At 37.1% G+C, this 15013-nt stretch overlaps 2 protein-coding genes across 2 annotated transcripts; one reads left to right on the forward strand and one right to left on the reverse strand.

The window, feature by feature from the left end:
* Window positions 1-7173: 7173 nt before the first annotated feature.
* Window positions 7174-8016, reverse strand: LOC103938479 (ribosome-inactivating protein bryodin II-like). Its single transcript, XM_009348478.2, has one exon. It carries the CDS (start codon window positions 8014-8016, stop codon window positions 7174-7176), a length of 843 nt encoding a protein of 280 aa, XP_009346753.2.
* A 4210-nt stretch (window positions 8017-12226) lies between these two features.
* On the forward strand, window positions 12227-15013 carry LOC125479804 (signal peptide peptidase-like 2). Its single transcript, XM_048589839.1, has 9 exons — window positions 12227-12295; window positions 12396-12578; window positions 12803-12837; window positions 13280-13436; window positions 13577-13630; window positions 14136-14228; window positions 14352-14494; window positions 14666-14736; window positions 14835-15013. The coding sequence occupies exons 1-9, from the start codon at window positions 12242-12244 to the stop codon at window positions 14996-14998; spliced, it is 954 nt and encodes a 317-aa protein (XP_048445796.1). The 5' UTR covers window positions 12227-12241; the 3' UTR covers window positions 14999-15013.

Consider the following 15013-nt stretch of genomic DNA (forward strand, 5'->3'; position numbering starts at 1 on the left):
ATGCTCATATGAACTACATCTACAACATTTGAGATGGAAAATTTTCAAGCAAAATTTACATTCAAAGAAGCAAGAATAAAGCTTGTAACAATTACAACATTCAAATCAAAGACTATGAGCCACAAAGCCCAAAAGGATTCACCAACTACTAGACCTAAGCTCTTGATGCCACTTGAAGGAAATATTTGTGAAAACAAGTTCATTTGAACAACATCTACAACATGCAATTAACAATTAAAGGCAGAATCATGCTTGTATACCCTCAAAAACAAAACTTGACCCATGAAATTCAAAGCCTAGTAGTTATGGTGAACCAAGACTTAACTAAAAAACAAGGTGAGTTGAGAAATCTTATACCTTTGTTGATTCCTCTTTGCATAAGTAAAGACTAATCACCCAAGAGATAGGGCCTTCGATCCTTACTTCTTAGCTCCATGGATTTCTTGGATGAGGATGGTAGAATGGATTCTCCAAGTTCCCAAAATAGAGAACCTCTAAGTCTCCACACCAAGGATAGCATTGATGAAGAGATGAGTGACCTAGAGGAAGGAAGATTGCTAGCTATGTTCCTATAGGGTGGCCGGCCTCTTAGAGAGAAAATAGAGCTTTGTGTTCTCATCTTTTCTCCAAAAGAAACCCTAAGGATGAAATGGCTATAAAGTTGTCTTTACACCACCTCACAATGGAGTGGCAAACATGCAATTAAGGCAAGTTCACTACCTCTCTCTATATGGCCGGCCATTGTAGGTTATTTGGGCTTTGAAGCCCTTTGTGTTTTCAAGTTGTCATACAACTTGAGTTAATAGGCTTGATTTTCAAATCTCATTGGGCTTTGCGGCCCAAAACTAACCCGAGGTCTATTACGAACTTATTCGTATGATATATTAACGTATTAATTAATCCTAGCCATAAATAATTAAACCATTTAATTATCCTTACTCATCTTCGTTGTTTCTTCAATCTCTACCTTACTTGGTGTACGATCCATTAGGTTTCTTTTAGCGAGGCAGTGGGCGATTAGAACTCTTCAAATCGATTGTGAATTGAAACTTGCTTTCAATTCTCCCTTTAGTGATTACTCACCTTTAGGGCTTCCACAAACCATGAGTGACACCTAGCAGTATATCATGGTTACCCATACTAATCAGAAGAGGTGGCGAACCTATTCAGTTTAGGATTACAATGTTACACGGTCTTTCTCTAATACAATATTCTTGACCACATTGTTTTGTTTGATAGTTTATTGATGTCTTTATCCAATGTGATTCATTTACTTATATGATTACCTTGAATGTGATTTGGAACGACTTCCTAAATCTTATTCATACTCTGGCCATAGATTCTTTATCATATCATAGAGTATTCTCCTTTACATGGTTTGAAGGTTAGAGATCCTTTGTTGCACATTCACTTGCCTCCATGGCTAAGTGGCTTAACCCCAACTATGTCGTGGACACCCTCTGATGGAGTGACTTTGACATAGTCAAAGAGCAAGGGCCTAACCACTAGACAACTATGATGTCTGAGGTCAAAAGACTACTTTTCATTATCCTAACCATGAGTTCTCATGTGACATGAGTATGAGAACTCTTTGTTGATCGTGTTTAGTGGACTCATTAGCACCTACATGCTTGTCTTGGTGTCAGTCACACCAATGACTCGAGACCAGTTACTTTCCCTAAGAGAAGACATAGCACGTACTAATCTTAATGGATTGTTAATGCCCAATCGGCAATCCTATGATCAGGAACGTTTAGGATATGTATATGAAAGAGAATGATCTCATTAATCTAACTTCTTTAGATCACATTCTCCCAATTTCATATTCCTTGGACTTATTGCTTAAGCATATAACATTTATATGAGATGGCTTAAAACAACAATATTTGCCCTTTATATTAAACTATATTAGTTTAACATGTGAAATGTCTGTAAAGTATCATCATATGATTGGTTTTAGGGCACATTTCCAACATGGACCTCACGTCGTCCCTCTCCCTTCACCACTGCTTACTTGTTCCACCATTGTCTTATCATTTATTATCTATCCCTCAAGTTATTGAGCAATTAGATTGTGTTGTACTTATATATCCATTTATTTATTTATATTTATTTTCTACTTTAGGATATTTAGACCAAGGAGATAATCGGATGTGGCACTAAGAAATAGGGGTTATATGTGGATGACGTTGTTCCTAGTAGGGCTAATGCAATTCAAGCATCCCATACTAGTAATCTGTAAGAAGTTTGGTTATTGCATTGTCGGTTAGAACATGCTTTGTTTGATTATTTAAGGAGTATGTTGCCTAGTTTATTTCGTGAAATAAAAGAATAAGACTTACATTGTGAAGTATTTATTCTTGCAAAGAACCATCATGCTTCGTTTTCTTCTAGTATGAATAAAAGATTGTTTTCATTTGATCTTGTGCATTCAGATGTCTGTGGACCTTCGCCTGTTACTACCGTTTCAGGGGTTAAGTGGTTTGTCATGTTTGTGGATGATTGCACTCGTATGACATGGATATTTGTGTTGAAAAATAAAAGTGAAGTGAGTATGATTATTCAGTCTTTCTCCCAGTTAGTTGCTAAACAATATTCCTCCGTTATAGCGGTTCTCTGCTATGATTACAGAGGTGATTACGTTAATCATGAGCTATCTTCTTTTTTCCGTGATTAAGGAATTCTCCATGAGACAATGTGTCCTTATACCCCATAACAAAATGGGGTTGCTGAGAGAAAAAATCGTCATATTTTGGAACCGCTCATGCATTGGTTATTGATGCGTCAGTACCTAAACATTTTTGGCCTAAAGCCATCACATATGTGTTGTATGTAATCAATTGAATGCGATCTCAGGTTGTTGACTTCCATACCCCGCTTCAAGTATTAACGGAACATGTTCCTGTCGTACCCACTAATACTCTTACTCCTCAAGTGTTTTGGTGTGTTGCTTATGTCCATATTCACAAGATTCATTGTAGTAAACTAGTTCCCTGTGCTCTTCGGTGTGTATTCGTTGGGTATGTATCCCAACAAAAGGTTATAAATTCTACCACCCTGAAACCAAACACATGCAAGTGACAATGGATGTTACTTTTTCTGAATCATAATATTTTTATACTCTGATGTCATCACCTTTAGATCACAAGGAGGAGAATGCTAGTATTTGTGATCTTGATGGTGATTTTGGGTGGTTGGATGTATAAGAAGACATGATAAGTACTTCAAGGGGAGTGAACCGTGATAACCCCGTGTAAACTGGTGTAGCAATGCCTCGGTCCATCCCTGCCGAGACTGTTGCAGTTCTTCGGCTGCCGTCTACTGAGAATAGTGTAACGTGTCAGCAAGGCCTTGTCTAGGAAGAGCATTGGCATTCAGCCAGCTTCTGCCAAAGAAGAAACAACTCCACAACAGGTTGTTGCCGAGCCTGCTTCCCCTTTCTCTCTAGCTCAATCGTGCCATTCTCTAATACATTTTCTTTGAATATCCCTGAGGTAAGTACCATTGATGCTTATGTAACTAATGATGTTATAAATACGTACAAGTTGCCACCACGGCAAAACCGTGATATAGCTCCTGATAGGTTTCGCGAAGGAAAAGTGAGGTATCTAATAGCCAACTATGTGTCATGTAAAAATCTTTCACCAGAATGCCAAGCTTGGGTGAATAACGTGGAGTAAATTCAAATACCAACTCGAGTGGAGAATGCTTTGAAGGATCAAAAATGGGTTGAGGCAATGGATGAAGAGATGATGGCACTACAGAAAAATAATACATGGGAAGTAATGGAACTATCAAAGGGATAAAACACTAGTTGGACGTGCATATGGGTTTTTACTATTAAATACAAGGATGACGGATCACTAGACAGATAAAAACATAGTAAGCAATTCGTTTTCCAAACACTCTAAATCATTGCTCATTTGTGGAACTAATTGACTGTAATTATGGGGTTGTAGCATTTAAAGTAGAAGGTGTCCACGTGTGCAGCTAAATATCTCTGCGTGTGAAAATTTCTACTGGAATTTGATCGACTTCAAGTATTTACACGTATTCTTCTTTTTTATTTGCCATGGTGTCTCTACTTTATTAAATCAGAAATTTCAGATGTGTGTATTTCTTCCTTAACATTATCTAGTCATTCTAAAAGTTGATATAAAAACACTTGTCTTTTGACATTGGATGATAGCTGTTCATCTCAAAAGCTTTAATGAGAAGATATCGGATGGTATATAGCGTTCCTAGAAACTGATGAGAGGTGGTTGTTTAATTAGGTGGGTATGGTTCTCCTCATTTGTGCCTTATTGTATGACATTTTTTGGGTGTTTGTTTCTAAGAAGAAGTTCTATGAAAGCGTGATGATTGTGGTAAGTGATCCATACATATTTCTCTACTTGCTTCATTTAAGGCCCCTATGATATAAACATTTCATTTTTGAAGGATTTGAAATGCCTGAGAGTCATTTTAACGACTTGGCGTCTCCCTTTTACAGGTAGCTCGTGGTGACAAAAGTGGAGATGATGGTATTCCAATGCTACCAAAGATCCCACACATGTTCGTATTGAATTTTGAAGGTGTATTTTCTATATTAAACAATGTACAAAGATAGCTCATATATATGAGCGTAGGAAGAAGAGAAAAAACAAGGAATAAGAAACACACTTCCTTTCTTGATTTACGCCTAATCAACTAACAACTAAAGCAGGATCAACAATCCCTTGAATTAGTGAGAATGACAGCCATACTCAAGTTGTTAGACGGCACCCCATGCACATACCCATGCTACCTACTAGCTAGGGTAAATGACAACACCCCATGCACACACTTATGTTACCTACCAGCTAGGGTAAATGACAGAAAGTAGATCTTCTTCCGGATCTTTCCGATCTTCTTCTAATAGTTCGACCCATGGGGTGGTTTCAGCATCATAGGATTTGGTGACATCCTATTACCAGGCCTGCTTGTAGCATTCTCGCTCAGGTTTAATCTCTACATCCTATCCCCAATTGCAAAAAGACTGTTATCAGCATTTCTCCATGTGTCAAATCTTGGCACTATTTATATGCAGTGGAATAGATAAATTTTAGACTATTAGGGTGTGTTTGATTGCCCTCCTTAGCTCTCACTGGACTGCATAGGATTACCTTTTAGTCTAATCCCGTGTTTGTTTACAGAAGGGCCTAACTTTAGTGGGACTCGCCCTGACTAAATTGGACTAAACACTTTGCTAAAGGGGTTTAGCCAGACCCCTCGAAATCGGGCCAACTGCTAAGACCTTAGCTTCCCCCTCCCGCTTCACACATCCATCTACTTCGTCCTCACTTCATAGAACCATCTTCAAGACAAGATCTGGCAAAATCGAAACAAAATAGAAGAAAATTTTGCAAATGTTCTATTTTCAAAACCACATACAACACCCAAAATCTTAGAAAACCTACAAAAAAAAAAAAAAAAAAAAAAAAAAAAAACTGAAAGTGAGAGGAGCTTGAAATTTTCAATCACACAACACCAAGAAAACCAAAAACCCAAAAAAATTGCAGTGAGGTGAGCTTGAATTTTTCAATCACAGCACCTAGAAAACCAAAAACTCAGAAAACACAAACCAGATCCAACCCCCATCTTCTACCTTTGGGCCAATAGCATATGCAACCCGCTTCCAACTCCTAAATTTTCAATCTCTTTCTTGCTTTGTGGTTTGATTGTGAAGATTTGCAGTCGATTATGAAGTAGAGAACAAAAGGAAGAGAATGGGGAGATGAACCAAGAACAAAAGAAGAAGATGGAGATGAAGAGGGGGAGGAACGAAGGAAAAAAAAGGAGGACGAAGAAAAATTAGGAAGAAAATAGAGGGAGAGGGGCGGAGAAAATTAAGGAAGAAAGAGGGGATGAACGGAACACAATTGGGAATGGAAGAAGGTTTCTAGAATGAGAAAATAGACAGAAGTAATAATAAAATATTAATAAATATTTATTAAATAAAGTAAAATATTAATAAATATGAATTAAATAATATAATATTGGAATTTGTTATTAGTCTGTTCCTTAGTCATGATACTACACCAAACACTTCACTAAGCTAGTCCAGTTTAGTCTAGTCTAAGCCAGTCCAACTTAGTCCATGCAGATAGTTCAGTTCCAGATAGTCCGGTGCAACAAACGCATCCTTAATGGTTTTTCCAGTTATGATTGGTTGGCAAATAAGACTCTCCGTGCTGGATACTTCATTTAGGCAATGATTGCTTATGGATTAGGTAAACATATCATAAAAAAAGCATTTTTCGCCAGCTACTCTTAAGGTTTCAGATGTGTTTCCCGGAAGAAAAACAGGATGTTTCACATTCTTTGGCAGGTCTTCTCATCATTTATGTGGCATTAAACTTGATGGATGGGCATGGCCAACCAGCACTTCTTTACATCGTTCCATTTACACTTGGTAAATCCCTTTCTTTCTCGTTCACCATAAACATAGTCCAATGTCACTCTGCCATTTTAAGTTTATAAACACATGAATAAAGCCCAAGGGCATCACACGTGCGATAAGTGTTGTGTTATCAAGTGATCAAGAACCAGTCAGGATACTCTATTTTCGTATAATATCAGGATGCTAGATGGTGCGGTTTTAAGTTAAACTGATCAAAATTGACACTCCAATGCAGGCACTTTGCTGACATTAGGTAAGAAAAGAGGTGACTTGCAGATTCTGTGGTCTAGAGGAGAACCAGAATGGCCCTGCCCTCATATCGAGCTTGAAGGCAGTCACGAAGTTAACGAATAAAAGTAAGTAATTAGAAACCATTTTCTTGTATGATATTTTAGTGTTGGCATTGTATAATTACTAGAAATCTGGTAAAGATCCGACAAGAGCTTCGCTTAATTTGGTAATCTTGTATGTAAGTTTATTGCTCTTTAAATTGAACGAGGGCGCTCTCTTAATTCTAATCACGTTCATTTGGCATCGTCGGTTGTCAACATGATGAATGGTAAAGCTAGATGGATAGCAATTTTGCAGAGTTTTATTGATATAAGCAAGAACATATAGAAACTTCGAAATCATATGCACTTCAACCAAGCATCAACAGAGGTGCAAAAGACATAAAGGGTACAAACGACGATAAGTATTAGAATTCATGACCGTGACGTCCAGCGGTCTCACTGCAGGTTAAGGGTTTGCACCTATCTCGCGTAGAGGAGCATCGCGATGCCCCGCCGCTGAACCATGTCTGCTTCAACACTGTCAACTATGAAGGGACGATTGTTGACAGTTGTGAGCTGAATAGGCCTATTGAAGCGTTTTCCATTGGCCGGTACCTTCTGGATCTGCTCCGAGAGAGCAGACCAATTGGTTTCCAGGCTCCGCATCGCAGGGTCTGGTATATAAGGAGGGTTGTCTATCCCCATTCTAGTGCCGACTTGACTCTCAATGTACCGGAACCTTGCCGCTTCCGAGACCATCTGAATGATAACAATAAACGCTGCCGCTTGGTCGGAGTGGGATGCCGCATAGTGCAACTTACTGATGGCGTTATCGAGTTCATTGCGTCCCAGAGGGATTTGCTCAAGCATAGGTATATCCTCATGTATACGTGACCCTGGGTTACGGGCACCTGATGCACTCGGTTGCGCTGTACGTCGTGCATATGCTCCAAGCGCGGGGTAGTCTCCGGTGAAGGGCAGCATAGTCCGCGTGGACTGCGCGGCGCCGGGGGCAGTGGGGAATAATATGTGCGTTGGAGCCGGATTTTCAGCGTTATTTGCAAGTATGTAGGATTTATTACCAGAACGATATCCCACCACATAAACGTTTACCACATCGATCGCGACCCTGATGGTGTCGCCGTTATAGTTGGTGAGATCAACATAAAGAAAGCGCTGCGAGTCTGGCACGTCTTCTCTTCGGGGCAGCACCGGTATACCATGTGATGTTGGTCGTCCGGCTGTGAGTCGGGCTCGTAGTGCTTCGATGAATGCTGTGTATGTCTTAGGGGTTGCATTCAAAAGAGAGAGGGCAAGTGCCATATTAAAGTAAGAACAAGGAAAATTGTATCAAAAACTATCCTCGTTCTATTTGAGGGATTTGTGTTATTTGATGAGATGCGTTGATATATATATATATATATGTATATGTATGTATATATATATATGTATGTATATGTGTGTGTGTGTGTGTGTGTGTGTGTGTGTGTGAATCAGGTTTGTAGCTCAGCACGCAAAATACCCCAATTACAAAATATCTTTCGAACACGCAACCTTGGCTGACAGCACTATTTTGACAGAGGGTTTTTTAATTAAAAAAATCTATTCCAATCCTCTTTTTTTTTTTTTTTTTTTTTTTTTCTCCTAAAAAAGACTTTATTAAGTTCTAATTGAAATGTTTAGATCGTCAACTAAGACGTTGAAATAGGTCTCGAAACTAATACAATCCCATCTAAAAGAACTTCTAATTTTTTGAATAACCACTGCGCAGAATGTTGCTTTCTTGACGAACAAATTCGAACGAAACAGACCCCACATCATTTGTAATAGCCCAAATGTCATGCACTATGCTTTCCACCTCCGCATCAACACCGAACTCCTTCCTTATGATCCTAATAAATTCACGAGCATCAGACTCTATGATAATGATTGACAAACCATGTCTGCTGCACTCCTTCAATCCTTTACTTCTAGAATAAAATCATGTATAAGATCAAAAACTAACTCTAGTCTTTGGCTTTTAATTGTAATTTTTGAATATTAATTAGGCTTAGAATAATTATTGAGTTTTTTTATGTAAGTTATATATTGATTCTCATAGACAATAAAAATGTTATTTATCACTGATAAGTGTTTATAAGTTCCCATAATAAAACAAGTCATATACTTTTACCTATTCTTTCTTGTGCATAAATTTCTCTGTATCTGTATTTGCATATTATGTACTTATGATTTTTAGATATTGAGTTAAATACCAATACATTCGTAAAAGTTATATACTGATACATTCGTACTGAAACTTATATACCGATACATTCATACTGAAGTTTATGTAACATTACGTTCATAAGGAAGCTTATGGACTGATACTTTTTAACCTATGAGCTTTTTATAAATTTTTTTTTATTTGTTGTTAAGTTTTTATGTATAAAAATTTAATGAATTTGTTTTTATCCATTAATATGATTGGAGCACAAAAAAGTAGGTTACTTTTGTATGAATATATAATTTCTGATGGTAAGTTTATAAATATTGAATGTGCTATAAATATCTAAATATAATAAGTTTTGAACAAAGGACTTGAATTTGATTTAGAAAATCTTATTATTTTACATTACATTAAAAAAGACAAAAATATTTGAATTCGACACGTCTCGTTAGTTTTATCCAAATGAGACCTAGCTGAATTGGTCTCCCTTTGGGCTTGGGATAAGTTGAACTTTTTCCTTCTTCAACTCCGAAATCTTTTAATTTTTATGGCAGACGAAATGATTATCCACTACACATGTGCATGTAAACACGTATACATCTTCAGAACCGTTGGATTCTCTTTTAAAGCAAGACATGCTTAACAAATTTCAAAAAGTAGCAGCAGACACGGATGTATACCGTTTCTTAACACGTTCCGAGGGGAGAGATTAATTCTTGGTGGGTTAGGTCTATATCCTTTCTTTATCGTTACTATCTCTATCGGCTTCAAACTACTAGGCCCTTTCTTGACTTGGCCTGCGGTGCATTGTACCTAATACCATCTTAAAAGAATATCATCTTCTCTAATTCTATCAATGCATTTGGTCTGCATTTATAAGGAATATCTTCTAAATACACTGTTCGGAAAAGCGGTTTAGGCACTAAGCGGAGGGTGGGTGGGCATTCCTAATAGGCCTTCGGCATTTAAAAAAAGAAAACTAACGAAAAATTCAAAATTTTTTTTAATGAAAAATGACAAATAAATGTGTAGTGAATAGTACCAAGAAAAGGTAAAAATGTGGTTTTTCGTTAAAAGTGAACAGTATCGAGAGTGTTTCGTTAAAATTCCCTATCGATGAAGTCTCTAGGAAGCGATCAGGCATATTTAATTTTTTTTAGGTTAAAGGGTTTAATGATGTAAAATAACTTTGGAGTTTTGTTTCTTGCAAAATAACTCACAATACATGTTCATTATTGATTCAATTGTTTAGATTTGTAAAGTACCAGTAACAATTTCTTATGTATATATTTGAAGTATAAACTTTCTAAGTAGTCACCTATTTATATATTTTTATTGTTATATAATAAGTTTAGGGGTGTGTTACTTCATACGCACCATCTTAATTTGCGATCGTCGAATCAACTGAATCAAAGAAGATCAAATAATCTCTATTAATGAATGAAACTCTCTTTATCAACCAAAAGAGGGTGAAAGGACAACTTAATCTTCTATCACACAAAAAAAATGATGGGCAATAATAATTCCACACGTCCAAATTTTACTGTTTTTTATTGAAGCCTCACTTACAGGTGATGTTAAAATATCTCTAATATTTATAATTAAAAAAAAAAAAAAAACCTCCCACTCCCTCCACGTTCTCTCTCTCTCTCCCTTCTCATTTTCTAAAAAAATGTGTTCATATACATAAAGTGTGTAGGCAAATGCTAGTATAAATTAACAAGAGGTGTGTGAGAAGTAAAAAGGGGTGTGTGGATATCACACCCCTCAAACCTTGCCTAAGCTACTACCCGCCACCTGACAAGTACCCAACTTTTTTTTTTTTTTTTTTTTTTTAAATGAAAACAATGTTACTTTAATTTACATTGGAGAGAGTTTCCTAGAACAAAATGGATTGGACAGAAATGTGGGACCATGATTTTCTAAGATTGGAGTAAGACAAATCGGAATACGCCTACCTCAGAAATCCATCACGGACTTAACAACTTGCATAATAATTATTTAGATTTTTGGAGTGTCAATAACAATTTCCTATAAATATTTGAAGTATAAACTGTATAAGTATTAACCTATTTCTATTTTTGTCTAAGTATTTGCCTAATTTTTACATGACATGTATGTTAGAACACTTTGTACTTGAACCCTTGTATAGGTATGCAATTTAAGAAAGCACAACAATTGAAATGGGTAGTCCATATTAATATCAAACCTTGATCGTTGTTTAGTATACTCAATACCATTTTGAGCACCTATGCTTTTGTCTTAATGCCAAACACTTAATGATTTGAGATTTGTCATGCTCCTTGACAGGTCTGCAATTCTCATTGGATTCTGTGATGCACATCGGGCATGAAGTGAAGATGATAGCAGAAGCACCTCTGGTTATGCATTTAGCTTTGGCAGTGAAGCATTTTCTTGGGCATATGTGAAACAAAACACAGTTGCACTATCAACTGCTGAAGCTGAGTATGTCTCAGCATCTGAGGCAACAACACAGTCTATTTGGTTGAGGTTTGTCCTTGATGGTTTTGGGGAGATGCAATATGAGGTAACACCCTTGTTCTGTGATAATATCTCAGCTATATCTATGGCTAAGAATCCAGTTTTTCATCAGAGAACTAGACATATAAACAGAAGGTATCACTTCATAAGGGAAGCTCTGCAAGAGGGTGTGATTGATTTGCAATTCTGCAGAAGTGAAGAACAACTTGCAGACATATTTACAAAGGCTTTGCCAAAGGACAGATTTAATCAATTGAGATTAAGGCTTGGAGTTAAGGCAGTAAGCAGCTTAGGAGAGGCTGTTCAGAATTAAGCTGCACACTAAGCTTAAATCAACCTGTAGATGACAATCCTGTAGATTGGAAGTGAAGAGAATGAAGAAATCGAAGAGATGAAAAACTTGCCTTTTTTAGAAATAGCCGTTAGCTTTAAACTTGTAACGGCTAGTTTTAATTCTTGTTTTAGAAACCTACACAGCTGTTATTCTTATCTGTTTGGGATGTACTGTGTTATTCGATCCTCCGCCAAGTGGAAGGATTGTAGCCTCTGATGGCTTGAATGGCTGGAGATGAGTCCTTACTCCCTAAAAAATAGGATCTGAGCATTTGACTGATTAGAAGAATATAGGCTTGTATTCTCTGATTTTTCATATAGAAAAAAAATACTGAACATTCTCAATTCTCTGTGTTCTTCCTTCTCTGCATAGATTTTTAGTCATAAAGTTTCAGTCTTTGTTTGTTAATCAACCTAAAACATAAAGTCTGATAACATTTCAACACTTGTGTGCATCCTTTTGGTGATAACATTTCAACACTTGTGTGCATCCTTTTGGTCTTCATGGAGTGCCACTGTGCCAGAGAAGCGGCTATTGAACATGAAAGGCTATTAAAGGTCTAATTTTCCCAACCTTAGCTAAATAGTTGTAGGTTTACTCGCAGAGTGTTGTTCAGTTCGTTGTAAGTATTGACTTCAAAATTATCTTGTCTTGTAGGATGCCGCTGATGAAATCCCACGTGCCAAAACTCCTTTAGGTGCTAGTGTAGTAGACATCAGCACAACGTCAGCAGTCTTGTTGGTTGTTATTGCTTCATGCTCCTTGGTTATACTGTACAAGCTTATGTCATCCTGGTTCGTCGTGCTTTTGGTGGTTCTTTTCTGCATAGGTGGCGTAGAGGTATGAATCTTCCCATTTCTAATTAGCGACACAATATACCTCTGCATGCTCACTTATATACTTACACAAAGCATTTATCTCTTAAGTTCCCTGCACAGTAAACATTTACGTTCTGAAGTTGTGCAGGCTGTAGTTTTGTAATGTTAACGTATTTGACATTATATATTTTGTGCTTATTGCTTTATCGAATGATTATATCTAACTTCATCAATCTTTATATCCAGGGATTGCAAACTTGCTTGGTTGCATTGTTGTTGAGGTACAGTTTGTTTCATCTCTTATTGAAACAATCTCTGACACTTTATTATGATTCTCCTTTTGGTCACCTGACTATTGACAGTGCGCTTGCAGTCTATCAGTTTTTGTCTATTTATTTTTCAGTGTCTGTGTGTGGCTGTATGCATGTGGGCAAATAAAAATTTTAACGGGATACTTCTTTATGTCCCTTTTATCTGGGGATGGTTTATCATAAGATTATTGGGAAGTTGTTTTCAATGTGGGAATTGTTATTCTTCTGATATTCTGATTGTCTGAATATTTTCTAGAACATTATTCAAGACACAATCTCGAGTTCTAGTTAATTTGACTAAATCATTTCAGTAAAGACAAGACAGACCAGAAAACTGGTGGCGTTGTACATTGAATGAGTCACCCAGTGTTAACTTGCTTTAAGGTCTTAAACTAATTATACATTTTCACAGGTGGTTCAAACGTACTGGAGAATTGTACATTAAAGTACCTATCTTGGGAGCAGTCTCATACCTAACTTTGGCTGTTTGTCCGTTCTGCATAACATTTGCTGTTCTTTGGGGAGTTTATCGCAACCTTTCCTTTGCCTGGATTGGTCAAGATATACTTGCAAGATTATTTGTCTTATCAAAAGAATTTTTACCAATGGCATCATAGATTTTGCCCCTTCTTTCTTGAACTTAGAGCTATTGCAGTATAAATTTTGTCTCAACTAATGGTGGCTTCAATTTTAATGAATCTTTGATCAGGGAATTGCGTTGATAATCACAGTTCTTCAAATTGTTCGAACACCTAATCTGAAGGTAATACTTCGAACTTGTATGTTTTACTGGTATTCCTCTTTTTGGCCCGAAATTATTTTGTCGTTGGTAAAAACGTAGTAGGCAATTCGTTTATCCAAACACTCTATATCACTGCTCATTTGTGAAACTAATTGACTGTAATTATGGGGTTGTAGCATTTAAAGTACAGTGTGTCCACGTGTGCAGGTGAATATCTCTGCGTTTGAAAACTTCTACTGGAATTTGATTGACTTCAAGTATTTACACGTATTCTTCTTTTTGATTTGCTATGGTGTCTCTACTCTACTGAATCAGAAATTTCAGATGTGCGTATTTCTTCCTTAACATTGTCTAGTCATTCCAAAAGTTGATAAAAAAAACACTTGTCTTTTGACATTGGATGGTAGCTGTTCATCTCAAAAGCTTTAATGAGAAGATACCGGATAGTATAAACTATGTATATATGTAATATTTATATATGCGTAAGCGTTCCCAGAAACTGATGAGAGGTGGTTTTGTTAATTAGGTGGGTACGGTCCTCCTCAGTTGCGCCTTCCTGTATGACATCTGTTGGGTGTCTGTTTCTAAGAAGTTGTTCCATGAAAGCGTGATGATTGTGGTAAGTGATCCATACATGTTTCTCTACTTGCTTCATTTAAGGCCCCTATGATATAAACATTTCATCTTTGAAGGATTTGAAATGCCTGAGAGTCATTTTAACGGCTTGGTCACCCTTTTACAGGTAGCTCGTGGCGACAAAAGTGGAGAGGATGGTATTCCAATGCTACTAAAGATCCCACGCATGTTCGACCTATGGGGTGGTTTCAGCATCATAGGATTTGGTGACATCCTATTACCAGGCCTGCTTGTAGCATTCTCGCTCAGGTATTACGTCCTATGGGGTGGTTTCAGCATCATAGGAATTGGTGACATCCTATTACGTCCTATCCCCAATTTGCAAAAAGACTTGTTATCAGCATTTCTCCATGTGTCAAATCTTGGCGCTGTTTATATGCAGTGGAATAATAAATTTACGACTATTAATGGTTTTTCCAGGTATGATTGGTTGGCAAATAAGACTCTCCGTGCTGGATACTTCATTTGGGCAATGATTGCTTATGGATTAGGTAAAGATATAATAAAAATAGCATTTTTCGACAGCTACTTTTAAGGTTTCAGATGTGTTTCCCGGAAGAAAAACATGATGTTTCACATTCTTTGGCAGGTCTTCTCATCACGTATGTGGCATTAAACTTGATGGATGGGCATGGCCAACCAGCCCTTCTTTATATTGTTCCATTTACACTTGGTAAATCCCTTTCCTTCTCGTTCACCATAAACCTAGTCCAATGTCACTCTGCCATTTATAGTTTATTAACACATGAATAAAGCCCAAGAGGCATC

Source organism: the organism of the source record quoted next, unplaced genomic scaffold (assembly GCF_019419815.1).
Source record: "Pyrus x bretschneideri cultivar Hongxiangsu unplaced genomic scaffold, Pyrus_bretschneideri_v1 Contig3, whole genome shotgun sequence".
NCBI classification, from domain to species: domain Eukaryota; kingdom Viridiplantae; phylum Streptophyta; class Magnoliopsida; order Rosales; family Rosaceae; genus Pyrus; species Pyrus x bretschneideri.